Source organism: Pristis pectinata, chromosome 5 (assembly GCF_009764475.1).
Source record: "Pristis pectinata isolate sPriPec2 chromosome 5, sPriPec2.1.pri, whole genome shotgun sequence".
NCBI lineage: Eukaryota > Metazoa > Chordata > Chondrichthyes > Rhinopristiformes > Pristidae > Pristis > Pristis pectinata.
This window is the reverse complement of record NC_067409.1, coordinates 57,200,697-57,219,244: the sequence shown is the minus strand read 5'-3', so window position 1 is coordinate 57,219,244 and position 18,548 is coordinate 57,200,697. Positions and strand designations below refer to the sequence as shown.

Genomic DNA, 18,548 nt, shown 5'->3' with positions numbered 1-18,548 from the left:
ATTTTCTTCTTTCCTACCTTCCTGTCTCATCCAACTTCATCCCATCTCAATACTGATTTTAGAAAGGTAACATCTCCAACTTGTTTTGGTGGTGATAACAGTCTTTGACTTGGAACATTCATTTGTTTTCCTCCACAAATACTGTCTGACACATTGAATATCAACACCCTGTGCTTTTATTTCAGAATTCCAGCCTCTGCAGTATTTTATATTTGAATAACCCAATTACCTGCAGCTAATGTTATGTGATAAAATGAGCACAATAAACAACACCTCTTTATGTGGTCAATTATGTTAATTTCTCAGATTATGCCAAATGGGACCCACCATTTGCATTTGAACTGCATCAATATCTTGCATTTAAATCTTTCCACATGCAATCAAGGCACCTTTCTAGTCAAGAGTGCCCTGAGGCGAGCAATAAGGCTCTGCATGATGCCCGGTCCTCGTGCAACATAATTGAGACACATCGGCGGTCAGAACATGCCTCAAAACTCATCTGAAAAGCTTTGACTGTCAGGCCACATCCCAAGTTGTTTTCTATTTGATAAAGCTGTCAAGGTTTTGCAATGCTTTTGAATTATCCTTATATTCAGAAACATTCAAAAACAATTAAAAATTAATGTTAACAAACATAGAACAATACAGCGCAGGAACAGGCCCTTCAGCCCACAAAGTCTGTGCCAAGCATGATGCCAAATTAAACTAATCCCTTTTGCCTGCACATTATCCATATCCCTCCATTTTCATGTGCCTATTGAAAAGCCTCTAGAATGATTAAATATTCTAAGAATTAAAATTATAAAACACTAAAATTATGAACCTGGGGAAAATATAAAAAAGAAAATACTGGAAATGCTCAGCAGGACTGACTGCATCTATGGGAAGAGAAACAGAGCTAAAGTTTAGCTCAAAGACCCTTCGGCAGGTGCAGCATGACTTAGAACATAGAACAATACAGCAAAGCACAGGCCCTTCAGCCCACAATGTTGCACCAACATTTTATCCTACTCTAATATCTATCTAGCCCTTCCTGCCCACATAGCCCTCCATTTCTCTATCATTCATGTGCCTATCTAAGAGTCTCTTAAATGTCCCTGCCTCCACCACCTCTGCTGACAGTGCGTTCCATGCACCGACCACTCTCTATGCAAAAAATTTACCTCTGACATCCCCCCTATACCTTCCCCCAATCACCCTAAAATTATGCCTTTTCGTGTTAGCCATTCTCATCCTGGGAAAATGTCTCTGACTGTCCACTCGATATATGCCTCTTATCATCTTGTACACCTCTAACAAGTCACCTCTCATCCTCCTTCTCTCCAAAGAGAAAAGCCCTAGTTCACTCAACCTATCCTCGTAAGACATGCTCTCCAATCCAGGCAGCATCCTGGTAAATCTCCTCTGCACTCTCTCTAAAGCTTCCACATACTTCCTACAAATGAGGCAACCAGAACTGAACACAATATACCAAGTGTGGTCTGACCAGAGTTCTATAGAGCTGCAACATTACCTTGCGGCTCTTGAACTCAATACTAATGAAGGCCAACACACCACACGCCTTCTCAACAACCCTATCAACCTGCGTGGCAACTTGGAGGGATCTATGGACGTAGACCCTAAGATCCCTCCGTTCCTCCACACTGCTAAGAGTCCTGCCATTAACCATGTATTCTGACTTCAAATTCGATCTCCTGAAGTGTATCACTTCACACTTATCCGGGTTGAACTCCATCTGCCACTTCTCAGCCCAGCTCTGCATTCTATCAATATTCTGTTGTAATCTACAGCAACCTTCTACACTATGCACAACACCACCAACCTTCATGTCATCTGCAAACTTACTAACCCACCCTTCCACATCCTCATCCAAGTCATTTATAAAAATCACAAAGAGCAGGGATCCCAGAACAGATCCCTGTGGAACACCACTAGTCACTGACCTCCAGGCAGAATACTCTCCATCTCCAACTACCCTCTGTCTTCTATGGGTGAGCCAATTCTGAATCCACACAGCCAAGTTTCCCTGGATCCCATGCCTCCTGACTTTCTGAATGAGACTTCCATGAGAAACCTTATTAAGCCATGTACACCACATCCACTGTTCTACCTTCATCAATGTGTTTTGTCACATCCTCAAAGAATTCAATCAGGCTTGTGAGGCACGACCTGCCCCTCACAAAGCCATGCTGACTGTTCCTAATTAGCCTATGCTTCTCCAAATGCTCATAAATCCTGTCTCTAAGAATCTTCTCCAGTAATTTGCCCACCACTGAAATAAGACTCACTGGTCTGCAATTCCCAGGATTATCCCTACTCCCTTTCTTGAACAAAGGAACAACATTTGCCACCCTCCAATCATCTGGCACTACTTCTGTGGCCAGTGAGGACACAAAGATCATTGCCAAAGGTGAGTAGGATTAAGGAAAACCCCAAGGTGTTTGACACGTCTGTGAAGAATAGGAGGATGACTAGAGTGAGGGTGGGACCGATCAGGGATAAAAGAGGAAACACGTGCCTGAAGTCAGAAGAGGTAGGGGAGGTCCTCAATGAATAACTGCTTCAATATTCACCGGTGAAAGACCTTGACATTTGTGAACATGGCATACAACAGGCTGACATACTAGAGCATGTCGACATGAAGAAAGAGGATATGTTGGAACTTTTGAAAAATATTAGGATAGATAAGTCAATGAAGCCTGACGGGATATAGCTAAGGTTATTACGGGAAGCGAGGGAAGAGATTGCTGTGCCTTTGGCAATGATCTTTGCGTCCTCACTGGCCAGTTAGAGTGGCTCCAGGGCTAATTTAAAGAATTAGGATCAGGTGGTCACTCCGTTTCTCAAACCTAATCCCCCATTACAAAACTTATCATGGCTGTTCTAATTGTAACCTCAACTCTGCATTCCCAAAGAACTAACATCCTTCCTTCCTTCCAATGCCAAACACAGTATTCCAGTGGTGATCTCACCAATACCATATAACTTAAGCATAATCTTCCTTCTTCAGTATTCAATTCCTTTGGTAATAATAGCATTCTGTTGGCTTTCCTAATTACTAACATCAAAATTAAGTCTCCTCTCAGCATTCTCTGTACCAAAGAGGGCAAACTTTGGTCATGTTCTTAATTTAGCATAATATTCTTCTCTGTGGGGTTATCATCTTTTCACTAAATCAGTGACTTAGACAAATAAATTCACTATGTATATTCAAGACTGTTGATAGTACTGTATTAGATTAGGGACCACAGTAAGTAAAATAGATGAAACCAAAGATTTGCATGGTGACGTAAAGAGTGAGAGAGCAAAATTGTCAGATCATCCAGCTTTAATGAAAAGTTGACAAGAATGTTCCAGCTAGCCAAAAGCTGAAAAGTGCTGTGGGCCAGGGGTTTACACATGATGAATCATGATGAATTAATAAATCGGTACATATAAAAATTAAGAGGCATAAGGTAAATATTGTACCATGAGTGTTAGGTGAAAGTTAGGGAGTACCAGAAATGGGCTAGTATCCATAAGGTTAACCTGGAGCTACTTGCAAAAGTAGGCAGCACACCTGGAAGCACAATGATGCAGCAGTTAACGCTGTTGCTGCACAGCTACAGTGAAATAGGTTTGATCCTGACTTTGGGTGTTATCTGTATGGATTTTCATATTCTCCCTGTGATCACATGGATATCTGGAATTCTTCCACATCCTAAAATGCTGGTAGTTAAGTGACTACTGTAGGTGTAGGTTGGTGACAGGAGAATCAGAGTGGTGTTGATGGGCATGTGAAGAAGTACAGGTTACAGGGAAATAGGTGAAGAATGGGACTGATGGGAAAGCTCGATGGGCTGAAACTTCCTATGGCATATGAGAAACTATAAGAATATGCAAAAATTCACTGAAAAACAAAACTGATGCTAAAAATCTGAAAATAAACAGAAAATGCTCTAATTGCTCAGAAGGTTAAGCAGCATCTGTGGAAAGAGAAATAGAGTTAATGTTTTAGATTGAAGACCTTTCATCAGAATGCTCTTTGAGAAAATAAACAGTGTGTAATGCCAATCAATTATCTCGTCCGCCTTCTAGAAAAACAAAACCTGACATTTTGGGGAATTACCTTGGTCAAGTTGAACTGCTTTACTATTCAGTAAATGCTTCCAATTCTTTGGGAAGTCAGTACTTTAAAGAGAAACGTTACATAACTAAATGAAGCAGTTAGTAATTCCTGTGTGTATGGCAAAAGGTTATATTCTGAGATGTTTAACAAATTTTACACTGTATAACTATTGAGGTTTTCATTCAGTAGTTGACGGCATGAAGATAATTTTTGGTAGTCCAAGGAAGAAGCTGGTGCAATTATTTAATTTAGGTGGATTATAACTAACATACATTTTCACTGGAGAAAAATGCTTCACTGGCATTTCAAGGGAAAGATATATGCAAATAACAAAATTAGGAAAAGATAACAGAAAAGCTTTCAAAAGTCACCTAATTGTCCACAAAACTGCAGCATGCCCATGCAATAAGTAGAGTTGTTTCAGAAGACTGGTGATGTTACTTACCATGGCAGCCATTGCTTCTCTAAGGATATTCAAGGAATTCAAACTGGAGGCTTTGACATCAAAGTTACTTTCCTGATAAAGGGCATTTTAATATGGAATGTTTTAAAGATGCTCCTGATCTCATGAACCTTTTGGAGACTTCGAGTGATTTCTTGTATGTGACTTGGAGTGATGGAGAGTCTTTATGGTCATCCAGTTCATCATTGTGGGAGTACAGATCTCTTTCATGTGCATCAAGCTTAAACCCCACAGTGAATCTAAGCCAATCCATAATGCATTAACTATTTGATAGTCATTTTATTCAAAGATTCATAGAAACCTTTCTGAAACTTGAACACAATACCAGTGTTCTAAAGGAAGGTGCTGCTCCTGAGCATAATAAAAGAATATTTCTTAATTCAGATAAAATCTCACTATTTATCTCAATATAAATAAGACTGCTTTTTACACAAATAATTAGAAGTCAAGAATAAAAATAAATAGCACTACCTTGTTGAAACAGGATAAATCTGTTTCATGGACAACAGGACTGAAGTACTGGAAACTGTCACATGAGAGTATAAAATCAAGAGAACATGTGCTCCTTTATTTTCCAAGTTGGTATGTTGCCTTTGTAAGGCAAAGTCCACACAAAAAAATTTAAAACCTTATTTTCACTGTTTCAAAAAGGGTTGAATACTCAGAAATACAAGATGAAACTTACAAAATCTATATTGAAAAGTCAGAAATGCTAAATGTTCTGAAAATGATTGTACCCATCCTCAAGAAATTCACTCTAAGAAAAGACAAGCTAGACACAGAATGCAAATGAAAATAAATAGTAGAAGTTCAACTTAATAACTTCTACATAAAAAGTAAAAGTACTGGAAATCTGAAATTAAAAATAGAAATGCTGGAAAGTTCACTGACCTGGCATTAACAGAGCTTCTCTCCGAATTTATTCAATCAAACTTGCTTAGTATTTTCTGCATTTTGTTTATTATCCCTACACACAGGTCTCCAAATTAAGAATGAAATAAGAAATATCTTGATATCGAAGGGAAATGCAAAATCAGAGGAGATATAGTAAATGATATTTCGTGCAAATTCAGTGCAGAGAAGTGGGGGTGAGAACGTGCAAGCCCAAGCCGAAATAGAGAGCACCTGTAAGCATGTGTGTAGTACACGCAAGTGGAAGAGCGAGAGGGAGGATGCCTGCAATTTGGGAGGGGGGGTGGTTCAGGCAAGCGGAGAGGGGGTGGGGGGGGTAAGGAGAGGGATAGTGTGGAGAGTGGGAGGAGGGAGGGGTGCAGGCACAAGGAGGGGATGGAGAAGGGAGGAAGAACAGGCATGCGCCCAAGTGGGAAGTGGTAGGGAGGGAAGGTGTGCAAGCTGAGAAAGAAAAAGATAAGAAAGAAGGGTGCTCCAAAGGAGTGGAGAGGGAGGAGGGTGTACACGAGCAGGAGGGGAGAACGGAGAGAGTATATACAAATGGGGAGGGTGGAGTGACGTTGCGTTCAAGTGTGAGGCAAAGTGGGGATGTGCACACACAAGCAAGAAGGGAGCATGGGCATGCACAAGCAGGAGGGAGAGTGTACAAAATGGAAGGGAGGCAGGACTCACACTAGCAGGAGAAAGGAGGAGGGAGGAAAGGTGGGCACACGTAATGCAAAAGCAGTGTAGGGAGGAAGAAGTGGATACACATTAGTGGGAGGTGGGGAGGGAATGATGGAACACATAAATTGGAGGGGGAGGGAGAGAGCATGCGCATAAAAGATGGGATGATGTGTGCAAGCAGAACAGTGGGAGGGAGGACACTCACGTGGTGAAGGGAAGAAGATAGAGAGGGCACAGTCAAGCAGATGGGGTTGAGGGCACGTGCAAGTAGGATGTAGGAGGGAGGTATTGAAGGACAGTGCATGCAAGCAGAAGAGGAGAGGAAAGGAGAGACAAGTGGGAGCACACAAAAGCAGCGGCACAAGCGGCAAGGTGACTGAGGGCAGGAGAGTGCGTGCAAGCAGAGGGAAGAGCACTTAAAAGTAGGGAGCGCTCATGTGGGAGGGGAAAGGAAGCAAGGGGTGATGATTGAATGCAAAGGCTTAGTGAGGGAGCATACAAGCAAGCGCGTGGGAGGGCGCATGAAATCATAAGTGGAGGATGCAGGGAGAACATGCACATGCATCTGTGGCACATGGAGAGAAGGGAGGGAGGGCACTCATGAGGAAGGCGTGCGGAAGCGGGAGAATGGTACGGAGGGAATGCATGCAGAAGTGGAAGAGAGGTGGGTGGGAATGTGTGCAGAATCAGGAGAGGGGTAGGAGAGCAGACATGCAAAAGAAGTAGAGGGCATGCAGAAGTGTGAGGGCACACAGAAGCATGTGGGGGAGTGGAAGGAGATACTGAACGAGAATGTCACAAAGCAGGAGGTAGGAAGGGAAGGAGGGAGCACACGCAGCATGCGGAGGAAGGCTGGGCATGCACAACAAGCGTAAGAGTATGTGCAAGTGGACAGGGAGCAGGTTGAATGCCAATAAGGACAGAGAGAGGAAGGTCATGTGCAAGTGGGACCAAAGGAGGATGGGTGGAACAGTGGGAGTGCACCTGCAACTGGAGCAGGAGGAAAAGCATGGGTAAGCAGAGGAGGGAGTGTGCGCACCAGCAGTAGACAGGAATGAAGGGAGAGCGAGCACCATCGGGAGAGGGAGGAGGAGGAGGACGCAAGGAAGCAGGGGGGAGGGAAGGGGGATGCATACAAACAGGAGGTATGGAGGGAAAGAGGGCACATGCAAGAGGCTGGCAGCGCATGCCATAGCAGACAGGAAGGACACTTGCAAGTGGGAAATGCAACACGAAGGTGTTCACGGGCAGAAAAGAGAGAGGGAGAGTGCCCATAAATGAATAGGGAGGGTAGAGGGCACACACAGGGTAGGAGGGTGGGTGCACACAAGTGAGGGGGGGGGGTAAGGAAGGATGGGCAAGGGAAGGACAATGCAAATAACACGGGGGTAAGGGAGAGAAGTGGGATGCGTGGAAGCAGGAAGGGAGAGAGGGCATGTGCAATCAGGAGGTTGATGAGGCACATGCAAGCAGGAGGGGCAGAATGGAAGACGGGTGGGGGGAGGAATATTGGTTAGAAGGATGTACACAAGATGCAGGAGGGGAGGGAAGGACAGGGTGTAGACAAGCAGGAGGAAGGGAGGAATGGAATGTACAAGCACAAGGGTGGTGAGAGGGACAGCACACGCAAGTGGAGTGGAGGGGGGATGGAGGGAGGGTACATACAAGCAGAAGGTGGGGATGTGCAACTGAAGCGTGGACATGCACAAGTGGAAAATGAGACAGGGAGAGAGTGCATCCGCAAGCAAGAAGGGAGGAAGGATGTGCACAAGCCCGGTTGGAAGGGAGGTAGGGCTCACACAAACACGTTGGGGGGGGGGGGGGGCAAAGGAAGGAAGCAGGCAGGCAGGTGCAAGGAATAGGGGCATATGAAGAAGGAAGGGAAGGAGGGGAGGAAATGAGGAAGCACACATGTGGGAGGGCATATGCAAGCATGAGGGTGGTGGCTCTAGCTGTGAGGGGGATGAAGGGAAGGAGGTTACGTGCAACTTGAATGGTACGTGAGCAAGGAGGAGGGAAAGAAGCTGCACATTAGTAAAAGTGGGGCAGTGTGGCAAGGAGAATGCTCACAAGCATGTGCAGGGTAGGGAGAGAGGGAGATATGACACCGGCCAGTAGATGTTGCATGACAGTTGAGCCTGCAAGTGTTGATAGCGAGCTGGGCACCCTTAATTTCAGGCAGTCCACTGGGATAAAGGATGACTTACTTTTATTCTGAATTTGTGGGTCTGAGATAGCTGATGAGAATATGGGAACCATACAGTCTTCCGAAGGTGAACCAAGAGGTGCACAATGGGGCAGGTAGTTGTCACATGTCCTGCTCCTTCTGCCGGATATCTGTATGCTTCCAATGCATGGACATGAGTTTCTCATCTCCATTCTTAATGCTCCTTCTCCACTTTGAGCAGTCAAGGGCTTAGAATTCCAAGGACCCAATAGGGTTGTTGCATTTGTTCATGAAAACTTTAGGCACTTCCTGTAGCCTATATCTGTAGCCATTGTTTTGAGTTTCTGTTTGGTGATGACTCCCAAGATTTTGATAGACAGCAATTCAACAACATCAGTGCCAATGGTTGGATGCTCTCTCTTGTTAGAAATGGTCATTAACTGGCATATTTGTGATGTACATGTTATTTGATGCCTTTCAACCTATGTCTGACTGTCATCTGTCTTATTGCATACATGCTAGTGTGAGTCCTAGCTTATTTACTGAGGAGTTACGAAAGGTAATGAGCATTGTGAAATTGGTGAACATCTCCATTGTTGCCTTATCGTACAGGGAAGGTCATTAATGAAACAACTGAAGCAGAGCCTAGGATACGGTACTGAGGAACTCCTGGGATGACTGACCTTCAACAACCATAAGCACCTTTTATACAAGATCACGTTTCCCATTGATATTCATTGATTTCAGTTTTACCAAAGCTCCTTGATGCCACTCTAACTAATCCTGCCTTCAGTCATTCTCACTTCACATCTCGAATTCAGCTCTTTGGATCATGTTTGTGACGAAGTATGATGCCGTAGATTCAGAGCCACAATGTCACACAACATGGAACCGACCCCTCTAACCCACCACATCTGTGTTGGCCATCAAAGTACTTAACACCATATTCCAGTCATTGCCTGTAGAGGTTTATACCTGGTGAAGCCAAACTGGGCAACAAGTGAGTTGGTGAGTAAGTAACACTTTGTAACACTGGAGTCAACAACTTCCATCACTGTTCTGATGACTGAGAGTCAACTGGCAGAAAGTAATTGGTCAGATTAGATTTGTCCTGCTTTTTGTGAACAGGTTATTTTCCACATTATAGGGTATATGCTAGAATTGTAATTGTACTGGGACAGCTTAGCTTGAGGTACAGATAGTTCTGGAGCACACATCTTCAGTATTAATGCCAGGATTTTGTTTAGGCCAATAGCCTTTGCTGAATCCAGTGGTCTATGCAGCTTCCTTGATATCACGTGGATTGAATGGAATTTGCTGAAGTCTGGCTTTTGTGATGGTGGGAATTTCAGAAGGAAGCCAAGATAGATAATCCATTAGCCCTTCTAGATGAATACTGCTGCCAATGCTTCAATGCTAGGCCTAACATATGAGTGCTAGAGTCTTCTCCCATTAGCTGTTTAATTGTCTAGCATCATTTATAACTAGATGTGGCAGAAAGGCAGAACTTTGCTCTGATTCTTTGGTCAGGTAATTGCTTAGCTGTCCATTGCATGCTGTTTGTGCATTTCAACACACTCATAATCCTATATCACAGCTTCACAAAGGGCACTATCTCATTTTCAGGCATCTCCATCTTCCTTTATGTATATGCTCCAAGCAGATTAGCTATAATTAATTAGCATTTACTTTCCTGTCTTGTAAGAATGGCACCAAATATGTCACCTGAGACAAAAGATTCTGCAGATGCTGGAATCTGAAGCAATACACACAAAGTGCTGGAGGAACTCAGCAGGTCTGGCAGCATCAATGGAGGGAAATAAACAGTCGACGTTTTGGGTCAAGACCCTTCATCAGGACTGGAAAGGAAGAGGGCAGAAGCCAGAATAAGGAGCTCAGGGGAGGGGGGAAGAGCACAGGCCAGCAGGTGATAGGTGAGTCCAAGTGAGGGGGGAAGGTAGGTTGGTGGGGGAGGGATGTAAGAAGCTGGGAGGTGATAGGTGGAAGGGGCAAAGGGCTGAAGGAGGAAGAATCTGGTAGGAGGGCAAAAGACCATTGGAAAAAAGGGGAAGAGATGGGGAATAGGTGGGCAGGTCATTAGGGCAGGGGAGGGGAAAGAGAAGGGGTGAGGGGGACACAGGAGTGAGGGAAGACAAGGAGGGGGGAAGAAAAGGGGGAAACGAGGGGAGGGGTTACTGGAAGTTAGAGAAATCGACATTGAAGCTGTCAGGTTGGAGACTACCAAGGCAGAATAAGCAGTGCTGCTCCTCCAACCTGCGTCTGGCCTCAATGTGGTAGTAGAGGAGGCCGTGGATAGACATATCAGTCTGGGAGTGGGATGTGGAATTGAAGTGGCTGGCCACTGGGGGATCCTTGCTTTTGCAGCAGACGGAGTGAAGGTGCTTGACAAAGCAGTCACCTAACCTACGTCGGGTCTCACAGATGTAGAGGAGGCCGCACCAGGAGCACTGGATGCAATAAATGACACCCTTGGATTCACAGGTGAATGGCTGCCTCACGTGGAAGGACTGTCTAAGGCCCTGAATGGTGGTGAGGGAGGACGTGTAGGGACAGGTGTAGCACTTTGCATGGTTACAGGGATAAGTGCCGGGAGGGTCATCAGTGGGGAGGGACCAATGGACAAGGGAGTTGCGGAGAGAGCGATCCCTACGGAAAGCAGAGATGGGGGGGTGGTGGTGGTGTGGTGGGAAGAGGTGCCTGGTGGTGGGATCCCGTTGGAGGTGGCAGAAGTTGCGGAGAATGATGTGTTGGATGCGGAAGCTCGTGGGGTGGTAGGTGAGGACAAGGGGAACCCTATCCCTGTTATGTTGGGGGTGGGAAATGGGGTGAAGGCAGGTGTGCGGGAAATGGAGGAAACGCAGTGAGGGCTGCATTGATGGTGGTGGAAGGGAAACCCCATTTACTGAAAAAGGAGCTCTCCACCATTTCCACAGATACATTTGTTCTCCCCAGCCCTCTCGCTCTCTACAATTTAAAATATACTGGTTTTCTTATTTTTCTAGATCTAATGAAAGGTCCTTGACTTGAAATGCTAATTCTTTTTTTTCTCCACATGGGCTTACTGATCTTCTGAGTATCCCCAAACACTATTTTTATTTCATTTTCAAGCATGCCTGGTGCTAGTCCCAGTGTGACCTTCCACACCTCATCGAATCAGAATCAATCCCTTGGTTGACTGTAAAAGCAGAATGACACAAATGCTGGCTGTAAAGTTGCACATTACATTGGTGAACCTTTTTTCTGCTGCTGTCCAAAGAATGCTCAGAAATGAGAAGCCAGATCTGTTCTTATTGTCACTTATAAACAGCAAAAATTCTCACTCAACTCCATTAAAATTCCAAACTACAGAAAGCTGGAATTCAAACATAGATCATAAAATGACCATCCAAATTTCTAACACACATTGATTAGCTTCAAGCTGATATAATTTTGAATTTGTTTTAGCTTAATCACTTGTATGTGATTCATAGGGACTCAGATAAGTATCTATATTCCAAGTAATTTTAACTATTTGGATCTGATTTGTGCTCACCACCACTTCCTTAGTGTTAAGTCATTTGTCTGTCCACTATTTATCCAATCAACTAATTATTTACTCTATCAACCAAAAAGCAATTGAAATGTTAGAATGAAATGAAATGGCAAATAAATAGGACATGTAAATAACTGTTAACAAACTTACAAGAATTTAATTATTCCATCTGGTGTCTTCTTTCTATGCAAAGTGATGGAAATGCAGACCTCAAACTGGCAATATAACAATGTATTTCCATTAATGACTAAATTTGCTGATTCTGGAAAGACAATCTGTCAGCAGTGATGCAAATGATAGTGTCAACTGCTAAGTATATAAAATTATGAGAGGCATAGACATAATAGTCAGAGTCTTTCTCCCCCAGGGTGAAAAGGTCAATTACCAGAGGGCATAGGTTTAAGGTGAGAAGGGAAAAGTTTAAAGGATATGTGCAAGGCAAGTTTTTTTGTTTTACAGAGAGTGGTAGGTGTCTGGAACACCCTGCCAGGGAGATGATAGAAACAGATAGAAAGCAACATTTAGACAGACACATGAACAGGCAGGGAATAAAGGGATAAAGAATACATGCCGGCATATGGGATTAGTTTAGATTAGCACCATGGTCAACGCAGACATGGTGGGCCGAAGGCCATATCCTGCGCTGTACTGCTCTATGTTCTAATGATACGGGGTTATCTGTGGTTCTGCACTTAAGGCACTACTGAGAAACCATTTAAAAACCACTGATTGTTATAGTGGCACATCCCTACCCACAATCAATGTTGAAAGCTTTGGTACCATCCTTAAAATACAGGTCTGAGCACCCTAATGGTATTTTGGCTCCGGCCATCTCCCCACATAATATATTCTTGAGGATTTGGCCGTATTTCATCCTGTGTACATGCCTGAGCCAGCAAAACATTCTTTGCGTGATGAGTCCAGGACATGTGGCATCTTCGCTTCTGGGAAGGCAATTGTGTTGGAGATTTTTTCCAAGAAATGCCACAGACAATGGTGGAAGTTGTTGAGCTTTCTTACTTTACAGATGCATGCTTCACTGGAAGCATGTACTACATGCAACAATATGCAATGAAGATCTTACAGATCAACCTCCAAAAAAAATTAGCAATATGGACATGTAATAATAAATTCACCTTCAGGATTAAGATGCTGTTAATTAGTCTAAGCACATACCATCTATAAAGAGTAACTATAATTAAGTACAAGTCATTGATAAAAAATTAATACAGAGGCGAACCCTTGGTCCATTTTGCCTGCTAACAATAGAAGCATTTTCGATTATTCCCACATTCCAGCTCTTGGTTCATAGCTTTGTCAGTTATGGTACAAATCGTAAGCCTTCATTGTATTTCTTAAAATACAATGAGGGTTTACATTTCCATCACCATTCAGAAACTGAGGTGCATACTGCCTTACCTCCTTCGATGGAAATGTTTTTCCCTTCTCCCCTTTAAAAGGCCAATTAACAAATTTTGATCCTAGTTATCGACCTGTCTGCTAAAGGAAAAATATCCTAGCAATTCACTCTACAAAGCCTCTCATACTTTTGTACATCTCATTTCAATTTCCCTCACTCTCCCATCTCCAAAGAAAACAACACCGCCTTTCCATAATTGTAATTCTCCAGTCCTGGGAACAGCCTCTTTAATCTCTTCTCCTTTTACTCTACTGCAATCACACCATTCCTCTAGAGACAACCAGAACTGTACATTGCACTCTAGATGTGGTCCAATTAGCATTTTATACAGCAAAAAACATGATCTTCTTGCTATTATATTCTCCAACTTGACTGATGAAGACAAGCATTCCACATGTTTTCTTAACAACCCCATCTACTGGTCCTTCTATCTGCAGGGGTCTGTGTACATGCATTCAAAATCCCTCTTTCGCTATACTACTTAGTATTCTACAAACTATCATATATCCCCTGCCACGTCTGTCCTCCCCAAATGCATTAACTTCTCCAGACTGAGCAAAAAACCAAACTAGTAGCATCCTTCCCTCCAGCAGTTTGTTTTTGTTCTCCAGGTTTCAGCATCTGCAGTCTCTTGTGCCTCCACTTCTCCAGATTGAATTCAATTTGCCTCCCTGTGCAAACTTAATCAGCCCAATGTTATTTCCCTGCAGGTTACAAGAGTTGGCTGAACAGGTCTGATACCTTTAATTCAGCCTCTAGTTGCAATATGTATGTGCACGTGCAAATATATTATTCACCAAATATTGTAACTGAACGCTATGCAAAGCCGTACCAGCTTAAAACATTTTTGTGCATTCAAACCAAGTCCTTAAAACTAAGATAAAGTCCTAATTGCCTGCGAGGTGACAGGGACCTTGCTTTCTGGTTCTAGATGTGCTCAAACATGTATACAACCTGAACAAGACCACAACTCCCTTGGAAAAGTTAGGATTAACATATTCATGAAGCAAATGAGAAACAGAATTGTTTCAGTGCAATGCCAGTTTGAGAGCTTCACTTTTACCTCATCATCATCTGCATCATACTGAACATAGTGTTGTTCAAGCAGCTCTCTTTGATGGCGTTCTTGTTCTAGAGTTTGGCTGATCAGTTGAGCAACTTCACTGCTCTGTCCCGGTTTCTCTCGGCCAATCAGGAACCTACAAAACATACAATTTTCTGTTCAATTTCTAACCACTATTACTTTTCATAATCAATGGCAATATTACAAACAAGTAATTTAAGAAATAATCTTTTTCCTCTAAGCTATTCTACTACTTTTCATATCATGTTTGAAGTGGCTGAAACTCATCTACACTGAGTAAATATTATTGAAGATTGAATGCTCTAACATATCACATCAACTTATCTTGATTTTGGGCTGAAAGTGAAAGCTTCCAAGTCCAAGTCCAAGTCCAAAATAAAAAATAATGTATTGTGGCGACCCACTGCACCAGCATTGAACAGGCTCCCAACATCGCAAATGTCGTCGGAGGCCCCGATCCAAGATGGCGCAGGGCCCTCCTTCTTCTCCATCGTCAGGCTAGAAAAGCCCACTCATGGGAAGGACAAGTGACCCGCACGTGACGTCAGTGCGGGATGCTTTCGAGTATTAAAGCCGTACCGCGCCCCTGTCATTCATTCGACTTCTGACTTCAAACCATCGACTCTGTGTCTTCATTTCGTAGTGTGTAGCTAGCCGCTACAGTATATTATTATGGATACTGGCCAGAGGGAGGGGGCGAAATTTAAATACGTCCTTTAAAAAAAATACAGGATATATTCCCTGCAACATTGTTTTTAATTCTTTCCCCCCACAACCAAAAAATAAAAAAAATAAAAATTAAGTCAGTCCACCATTTATTAGTTTTTTTAGCTTACAGATGTTGTTCAGCAGGATATTACAATGGCTAAATCAACAAAGATCTGAAGTGCCTAAATGAAACATTCCTTACCTAACTTTGCCTTTAGTTGTTCGCAGAACAGTAGCAGCAAAGCTTTGGGTAACTCCAACCAAGCTGATTCCATCCACTTCCACAATCTGATCATTGACCTGGATCCTGTGTAATAGAAAAATGAGCAAGAAAATTATGGATAATTGTACACACTGAGTGAAGGGAAAAAACCTTGAATCTGATATTAGTGGTTTGGATAAACTTAGATAATAACAGAAACTCCTAAAATTAAGTAAGTTCCCAGTTTCCCTTAAATCCAAATAACCAGCTTATTAGCATTTCAAAAATCTGACCACTAAGAAACACTGAAACTTACAATCACCTGGGGACAAAATGGGAATACCAGGAACAGGCCAGGGATTCACTTTCCTTGGTAGTTCAGAAGTCAAATTCTGATAAATGCGTATATTTATTTCTCACAAGAAAACAAAAGGAAATTGTCCCATTTCTCTGCAGAAGGATTTAGTAGCCAAGGGACAGGGGAAATGGCTGGGCAGAATGGTGTCAAAGGATTTCTGAAGATGTCAGCAGAGTAGCAAATTTGGTTCAGGAGGCATATGGGAGATTTACCTTTATTAGTAGGGCACAGAATATAAGGGCATGGAGATTATGGCACAACTATATACAACATTATAAGACATCAAGCCACAGATGGAATACTATGTACAGTTTTGGTCATTACATTATGGGAATAATGCGATTGCACAGAAGAGATTCACCAGAGTATTGCCAGGAATGAACAGTTTCAGATAAGCTGTGTTAATTTTTTTTAAAAGGAATCTGAGGGATGACCCGATTGGTTTATCCACATTCACAATAGAGTTGATAGTGAGAACCTGTTCCCCTTAGCAGAGATGTCTATTACTAGAGGACATAGGTTTAAGGTAAAGGTAGGAGATTTAGCAGGGATTTGGGGAAGAATGTTTTCACCCAGAGGGTGGTTGGAATCTGGAACATACTGCCTGATGGGGTGGTGGAGACAAGTTCTGTCACAAAATCTAACTGAGTACTTTCCCAGCACATGACACCGTGCATTGGTGATGGAAGGAATGGATGTTTAGGGTGGTTGATGGGATGTCAATCAAGTGGACTGTTTTGTTATGGATGGTGTCAAGCTTCTTGAGAGTTGTTGGTGTTGCACTCATCAAAGCAAGTGGAGGGTATTCCATCAGGGTCCTAAGTTATGCGTTGTAGTTGGTGAAAAGGCCTTGGGGTGTGAGGAGGTGAGTCACTCATAAAAGAACACCACCACCTGCAGGTTCCCCTTCAAGATGCACACAATCACCTGGTCTAAATCCTGGAACACCCTGTGCAACAACACTGTGGAAATATCTTCACCAGAAGGGCTGCATCAATTCAAGACGGTGGCTCATCAACACCACTGAAGGGCAATTAGGAATGGGCAATAAATATTGGCCCTTCAGGCAACATGCAGATCCCTAAAATGAATATTAAAAAAATGATGAATACAAAATCCCACAAAAGCAACATGTCAAACCATATCTATGCTTCCAATCAATACCAAGCTCCACACAACCATTGACCAATCAACTACTGCTGGTTCTTACTCGAGCTGCCTATCAAATTGCTTCTACACAGAGCCTGCTGCCAAACTGGTGCAAGGCCAGTTCCCTAGCTTTAGAAATGCATGATGTAAAGGAGAATCTCAAATAGCTTTGGCTCTGCTAAATGGTCTGTCGGGCGTTGAACTGCACTGCAATGTCAGGATCAGCAACAATTGCTAGCTGGCTGGCTGGCTGGTAGGCAGACAGAAACAACAAGAGCACAGATAAAATAGTAATGATGAGATCACAGATACCATCATCCTGAATGAGGGCCGTTGTGTTCTGTTTCAAGGAACCACTACCTCTTCCCCCAAGTACATGAGCAACCCTAATAATCTGTTGAAGGACAGACTGCTAGAGTATTATAACACCCTTAAACCTCCATGGCCATCACATCCAGAGCCACAAAGACTACAGTTAGACCTTGCAGCACCCCAAGCTGACAGCAAACTGCAAGACTAGATATTTGATAGCTTCTACCTGTGCTGCAATGGAAGCAAAGTCCTTCCCAGTGTTCCTTCATATTAAATGGAGGTTTTCAGGCAGGCTGACAATGCTCCAAGTATCTCAATGTGCACGCCTGTGATTGTTGATTTGCACACTGCCCCATGGGTTCCTTACTTCAGTCACCTGCATTGGAATTAGTGTGCTAACTTAATCTTTGGGAACTAAACTCTGAGTTACATTTCCTTCTGGATCAGCTGCAGGATACATTAGAAATAAGAACATAATATAAGAAACAGGAGTAGGAGCAGGCCATCTGATCCCTTGTGCCTCATCTTCCATTCATCAAAATCATGGCTGATCTATGTCAGCATGATTTTCCAGCACTATCCCCATATCCCATGAATCCTTTAATATTCAGAAATTTATCAGTTTCTGTTTTGAATGTAAACTGATTCTCCTCAAACTTCCAGGATACAGAATTCCACAGTTTCATCATCCTTTGAGTGAAAAAAAATTCTTACTTCAGCTCTAAAGGGCCTACCCTGTAATCTACGCTGTCAGTCAGGGAAAAACATCCTCCCTCTATCCAGCTTGTCAGGCCAGAATTTTCTAAGTTTCAGAAAGATCTCCTCTCATTCTTCTAAATTCTGAAGAATATAATCCCAATCTATTCAATCTCTCGTCATCTGGCAAGCCCCACATCACAGCTCTCCCTCGATGGCAAATACATCCTTTTTTTAGGCAAGGAAACCAAAACTGCACACAACACTCCAGGTGTAGTCTCAACATGGCCTTATACAATTGCAATAATATTTAATCCTTAGTCCTGTAATCAAATCCTTTTGAAATACAAACTAATATACCATTTGTCATCCTAATCACTTACTTCACCTGCATATTGGCCTTCAGATACTTGTGTATGTGCACACCCAGGTACCTTTCATCATCAACACTATGCAATCTCTTACCATTTAACAAGAATTCTTCTTCTGTAACACACACCAATGTGGATGATCTCATATTTTTTAACATTGTTATATCTGCCACATGCTTGCCCAATCACTCAGCTTGTACATTTGCTCTTGAAGTTTCATTATATTTTCCATATTCACAATCCCACCAAGTTCAGTATTGTTAGAAAATTTGGATATAGTCATATAGTCCCTTCAGCCAAATCAGTGATATAGTTTGAGAATGGCTGGGGCCCAAGCACCAATCCTGCAATATCTTACCAGTCACACTTACCAACCTGT

At 42.9% G+C, this 18,548-nt stretch overlaps 1 protein-coding gene across 4 annotated transcripts in view; it reads right to left on the bottom strand.

The window, feature by feature from the left end:
• The window catches only part of ppp1r9a (protein phosphatase 1, regulatory subunit 9A), a 146,663-nt gene that overhangs the window by 72,978 nt on the left and 55,137 nt on the right, over positions 1-18,548 (bottom strand). For all 4 annotated transcript variants that reach the window (XM_052016494.1, XM_052016495.1, XM_052016496.1 and 1 more), the window contains exons 4-5: positions 15,284-15,388; positions 14,353-14,488 (exon numbers count right to left, since the gene is read on the bottom strand). In XM_052016494.1, coding sequence (XP_051872454.1) covers positions 14,353-14,488; positions 15,284-15,388 — 241 coding nt within the window. The remainder of the gene's footprint in view (positions 1-14,352; positions 14,489-15,283; positions 15,389-18,548) is intronic.